This window comes from Emydura macquarii, unplaced genomic scaffold (genome assembly GCF_026122565.2).
Source record: "Emydura macquarii macquarii isolate MOO-44397 ecotype Brisbane River unplaced genomic scaffold, CSIRO-AGI_Emac_v2 contig_546, whole genome shotgun sequence".
NCBI lineage: Eukaryota > Metazoa > Chordata > Testudines > Chelidae > Emydura > Emydura macquarii.
In genome coordinates this window covers 1-6,038 of record NW_027130683.1, presented here as the reverse complement: position 1 = coordinate 6,038, position 6,038 = coordinate 1, and the positions used below count along the sequence as shown (strand labels likewise).

General features: G+C 51.5%; 1 protein-coding gene across 1 annotated transcript; it reads right to left on the bottom strand.

Annotated features, from left to right (window-relative positions):
- Positions 1 to 663: 663 nt before the first annotated feature.
- LOC137147332 (chemerin-like receptor 1) lies at positions 664 to 1,562 on the bottom strand. Its single transcript, XM_067539349.1, has one exon. It carries the CDS (start codon positions 1,552 to 1,554, stop codon positions 664 to 666), a length of 891 nt encoding a protein of 296 aa, XP_067395450.1. The 5' UTR covers positions 1,555 to 1,562.
- Between the last annotated feature and the right edge of the window lie 4,476 nt (positions 1,563 to 6,038).

The window sequence follows — 6,038 nt, the reverse complement described above, 5'->3', positions numbered from 1 at the left end:
AGCCAAGGGGATGGGAGATCAGCGCTCCTCTCCCCTGGCTGTAGCAGAGAGCACGGCAAAGTGCTCCGTGTCCGTCCCTGGGGACTGAGGTCCCTGCTGCAGCCAGAGGGAGGGGAGCAATGATCTCCCATCCCCCTGGCTATGGAAAGGAGTCACTGCCTCGGGACCCAGGTGGAGGGCACTGTTTCCTTGCTGAAGCCGGGGGGATGAGAGATCCTCCTGGCTGAACTGCTTCCCTCTGGCTGCAGTGGGAGGGGGTTGGGGAGCTGCTGGAAGAGGCTGGTGGCCCTTCAGGGTTTTAAAAATTATATTTGTGGCCCTTAGACTAAAAAGATTGGGAACTGCTGCCTTTGGCCTTCCTCTGCTCGACTGAACAGCACATTATGAAACATTTGTTCCCCATGTAGGTACTTAGTTATAGACTACAATCAAGTCACCCTTTAACCATCTCTTTGTTAAGCTAAATAGACTGAGCTCCTTGCGTCTATCATTATAAAGCAGGTTTTCTATGTCTTTCATCATTCTTGTGGTGCTTCTCTGAACAAGCCAATAATATTCACTTACGCAGAAAGAGCATTTTAGGGTCAAGAGGAAGCTACGGGTTCCAGGGAACAGAATTCTTCATCTTCCTCCATGCAAATATGGACAATTCCATCCACTCCCCTACTCAGCCGGCTCTGGCCCCGAGTTGTCAGCGGTTTGGGGGTTGCGTACACGTTGCCGGTACCTCAGAAACTCATCCTCCATGGTGAGGTAGAAGATGGGGTTGAGGCAGCTGTTGAAATATGTCAGGACAGAAGCAATAATGTATTCTGACATCCAAATATGCATAGGGTCTATAGGTGAGACCAGCAGGAAGCAGAAAATGTGGTATGGTAACCAGCAGATGAGAAAGGTTGGGATCAAGCCAAAAAGGATCTTGAGCGGCTTGGTGGACTGGCTCAGCCTGTTCCTTCTCAGCTTGGCAGCTAGAAGGATATAGAAGGTCGAGATCAAGATCAAGGCTAATGGGATCAGAAACCCAACCAGTAACTGGATCGCAGCAGCAGCCTTCAGCCTCTCTTCATCCAGCTGGAAATTATCCCTGATTCTCTCTTCATCCAGCTGGAAATTATCCCTGAATCTGTCAGGCAGGAGCAGGGATTCCCAGAGATCACTGTACCGCAAGCTGAACCCAAGAGAGAGGGCCCACATGCCCAGAACCATCCAGACAGCCAGGCAGGAGGTGAAGTGGTTCTGGGCCCATGCAGGGTGTGCCACGAGGATGCAGCGATGAACGCTGAGGGCCGTGAGAAGGAAAGCGCTGGAGAACAGGTGCAGGGAGGTGATGGTGCTGCTCAGCCACTTAGCCCAATCCAGGAAGAAGCTGAAGTGGAATCTGAGGGGCAGGAACACAAGGAAGATAAAATCAGACACAGCCCGGTTCTGGAACCACACAGCACTGACCGTCCTCTCCACACGGCAGCTGGTGATGAAGAGTATGTAGCTGTTCATTGACACCACGGCGATGAAGGCCAAGGCACACAGCACCAAGAAAAGGATTGAGAACACCATTCTCAGAGGAGATGCAGTTTACAGCGTCCGTCCTGCTCCTCAGGTCTCTGTCTGTGTGTCGGCAGCGCAGACGTACTGAGCAAAGCAAAGAAGGTCTCCTGAAAAGGACAAGCAGTCACACAAAGAGAGAGAGAGATGATGCGATCATGATCTGCACAGTTTATAAACTCCCCAGACCCTGAGGTGAACTCAGATAGGATCAGATTCCTACAAGCGAATGGCACCGATAATTCGAACACCTTAGAGTCAAAGAATCAGAGAACCGCAGGGTTAGAAGGGACATGAAGGATCATTTAGCCGATGATTTTCTTCTTGCTGACATTTTTTATTTCTACACAAGGGGAGGTGGACATTGGAGGGGGTCTAAAATGCAGAGACAGAAACATGAAAGAAACCCCCAGAGCCACACCAAAATTCCCAAATCATCTTCTTACTGGTAGCTTCCCATAGGAGCTGATTGCTCCCCTCTAGGTTAAAAAAAAGTTAGTTAATTAATGATGGTTTTTGTCCTGTTTATTTTAATAATGAAATATTTGAAAGTGATTCTTCTCCTGCCCCCTCATTTTGAAGTGGAGTTTTTGTGCATTTTGGGCAATTTGAGGGGGTGAGTTACTGGACTAGTTAAAATCCCCACTGAAAATGCCCCCTATAAAACCTCCAATGACAGGGATCAGCTCCCAAGGAGAAGAACAGTAAGACTGGAACAACGAAGCTGAACAAAAAGCAACCCAACAAAGTACCAGACGACAAGGAGAATGGTAAGAAGCTAAAACAGTTTTTTAAAGAAGGACATTATACGAGTCAATTTTAGTGGCTAGACAGAGAATGACGATTCCTGGGTTTTATCCCAGACTCTACCACCGAAGTGCTGGGGAACTCGGACAAGTCAATTAACTTCCCCAGGCCTCTGTTTCCCCTCCAAACATTCATGTGTTTAGAGTTTGTTGTGGCTGGGCCCCCTTTAGGTCTGTGCAGCCCCCGGTGTGAAAGAGACCCTAACCCTAGTTGCGGGGTGTCTTGTTGTAATAATAAAAAGCAGACAGGAATGGTGACCCATAACTGAATTATGCAAACACACACAAATGTTTGACAGTTCAACGCAAAAAGAATAGAAATCATTTCAGCCAGCCCTGTCCAGAGCAGATGAAGGAAACGGATGGGGCAGCAGGAATGGGGGACATCCAGGGAACATTGGGGAGGAAGAATGAGATCCATGGGGCAGCTGGAGTGTTATTCTCATTTCCTTACCTATGTCTTGGGGGGATGCAACGTCCCAGGTCCCTGACACGATGCCTCCAGCTTGCCCACACTGGGTCAGCCTGCAACAGGATGCTGTTCTCATAGGGGTGTATCTGGAGAATGAGGAACAGTGGGGGGAGGATCAGAGGACGTGGTTGAGTGTGATCACATGAGCAAAGTCTGCAAAGCGAACCACAAGCTCCCCCCTGGTGGGCCCTAGTGAGGTGTCCGCATTCGGCCGCCTGAATCCAGGACAGGCAGGCAAGCGGAGCCCCTTGCAGACAGGAGAAGCTGAGACGCAACCACGTCCAGCCAACTCCAGCAGGCAAAGTCCCAGTAACAGAGACTCAAACTGAGACTTCACCCCTCTCCTTGGGGAGAGAAACCAGACCCTCACAAGGAATTGGATACATGAGATTCTCAGCCATGCCTTTGCAGCAGGGGACCCACCCACGTCACAGGCCAGCCAGCACTAAGGAAACCCTCGCTCTGCGCTAGAGACCACAGAAACCACAGCCCAGCCTCTTACCTACCTTTGCCACTCATCCTTTGCCTGGAGGCCTCAAGTTAGTGCCTTCAGGCACTCCTCACCTCAACGTGAGTTCCCAGGGCCAAGAGGGCCAGGGCCATCCTGGGATGCATCAACAGGGGAATGCCCTGATGGAGAAGAGAGGTGATTTTCCCTCTCGATTTGGCCCTGGTGCAGCCACTGCTGGAAACCTGTGTCCAGCTCTGGTGCCCATCATTTAAGAAGAACGTTGATGAGTTGCCAGTTTTTAAATTAAGGTGGGATTCTTTTCCTCAAAGATCTGTGTAGTTCAACGAGGAAATAATTGAGAAAAGTTCTCTGTCCTGGGTGATACACAAAGTCCAACTGCATGATCACAATGGTCCCTTACAGTTTGGGAAGCTATGAATAAGTTAACATGAAAGAGATATTTGGAGGAAATCCTGATTCACTAAACCCTTAATGGGGTCTAGTGGGTTAGATCACTGCGACTGGGCCTCAAGACTCCTGGCTTCTTTCCTGGATCTCGCAGGGATGGGGGCTAGTGGGTTAGAGGCAGAGCACTGAGAGTCAGTCCTGAAGATTTTACCATCAAAACTGGCAAATGCAGGATTTTTTTACAGCATCAGAAGTTCCTAATCTGAAGTCCTGAACTTCTGACCCCACCGGGCTAAGTTTCCTCAATCGTGCGAACAAATGTAAATTAGCAGGTTCTGCTTCTATTTCCTTGCTGGCTCCTCTTTTAGAAAATCCAGAGCCTGAATCAAAAACAAAACTGGGACCTTTATTGTTTTCATCTGTGATGGAGTGTACAAACCCGCCCCCTGCTCTGGGAGACCAGGGGGTAAGGGCTCACTCTGGGCCCAGCCAGCATTGCCCCAACACACCTGCAGCAAATGCTCCATCTGGTGGAGCGCTTAAAAGCGGCTCATTTAGGCAGCAGGGCTGGAAGGAAACGCTTGCAGCTCACAGCTCCAGCAGGGCTGAAGCAGACCCTGAGTCAGGCACCCACCCCCCAAGAAGGGCCTTCCTGAGAAAAGGGAGGCCTCTACCACAGGACAAGCAGGAGAAGGGGGATATCTTCCCTCCCTGTTCCCCCACTGGTGAGGCCTGGCCATTAAGAATCCCCTCCCCACTGCCCCCCTGCCAGCCGCAGACTACAGCATCACACAGGATTCCATCCAACCTAGGTGGTAGCTCTGGCAGGGAAGCGGGGATGGGTGGGTAGGGCTGGGTGCCAGGATTGCTGGGTTCTTTCCCCGGCTCTGGGAGAGGAGAGGTGTCAGTAGCCTGCTCATAATGGGGGCAATTCTGCCTCCGATCCAATGTTGTCCTGCTTCTTGCTGGGGAGGGCAGTCTGGGCCCCAGCCTCGCTGAACGCCCCCTGAAAGGCTGAGACCATGGAGAACCACAGCGTGTCCTTGAAGCCCAGCCCGGGAGGGCCGGCAGGATGGGGTTGAGGCAATGGCTGAGGGCGGCCAAGGGGAGCCCGACGTCATGGAGCGCCTGTGTCACAGGAGTCACCTTCTTTTCTGCCATGGCTAGCAGCGTGGCGAGGTGGCAGAGGAGCCAGTGGAGGAAGAAGGCCATCACCACAGCCACCATGATCTTGTAGGATCTGCTGGAGAAGGCCGGCCAGTTCCTGCTCAGTTTGGCCACTGTTTTTAATATTAATATTATAAAACAAACACAACTTGTAATATTAACATTCAGCCCTAATTTACTGCAACGCCTGCTGACCCTCCTATATAACAGCCCTGCCTACACACATTCAAAACAATTTAACACCGTCTACTTAATAATTAAACATCATAAAACTAAATCCATCCGTCCGAAATGCTGCAAAAGCTGCCACAAAACACAGTTAGTCAAAACCCTAGTAAAATAGTCCCCTCCCTTCCCCCGGCACACTGCCCCCTTCTAGCTCAGCCCTGCCCCCATAGGCCTTTATCAATGTCAGGGTCACTATGCCCTGCCTCGGGGACGCGCCCGCTCAGCCGCAATACAACCTGTAGGTCAAGTATGCGCTTTGCTGGCCACATGGTTTCACTGCCATCGTCAGCCTGGAGCCTTTGGATATCAGTTTATAGGGGCTTTTCCCGCTGAGATGCGGCTGCCTCTGGGGTGGTGCATGTGGGCTGTTTACACCGGAGCTGTTTATACCAGGGCGCTTCAAAGCGATGTCCTCCATTATTGCTCACCTGCACCAATGCCCTACAACAACAGCCAGACATTGCGAAGCTCAGGCCGCTTCAATTGTGACTGGCCGCGGTGTACATTCAGAGCAGGCACTTTCTGGATTGGGTGGTCACGGTCCCCCCCACCAGGTCCTAGCCTCCCTAGACTGGTGGAGGACCCCTTGGGCAGTGTTAAGGAGCATTCTGTTCGAGGAGCTAGTCTCCTTGGTTACCCTGTTATCGGATGCCTCGGACATAGGGTGGGGTGCCCATATCGGCACCGACCTTGGCACCTAAGGGTCTGGTCTAAGGAAGAGAGGTGCCTGCACATCAGTGTGAAAGAACTGAGGGTCATTTCCCTGGCGTGCAGAGTGTTCCACCGCTTCATTGTGGGCACGGTGGTACAGGTGCTGACAGATAACACAGCGGCCGTGTACTACATCAACAGGCAGGGGAGCCCGTTCTGTAGCTGAACCCAGGGAAGCTATCCGCCTGTGGGACTTTGCAATGAGACATGATTTTCACATGATAGCCTCTCACTTCCCCGGGAGTGAGGAACG

Bases quoted from the DNA above. Each gene is read 5' to 3' on its own strand.
- LOC137147332 (XM_067539349.1), bottom strand. From the start codon at position 1,554: ATGGTGTTCTCAATCCTTTTCTTGGTGCTGTGTGCCTTGGCCTTCATC.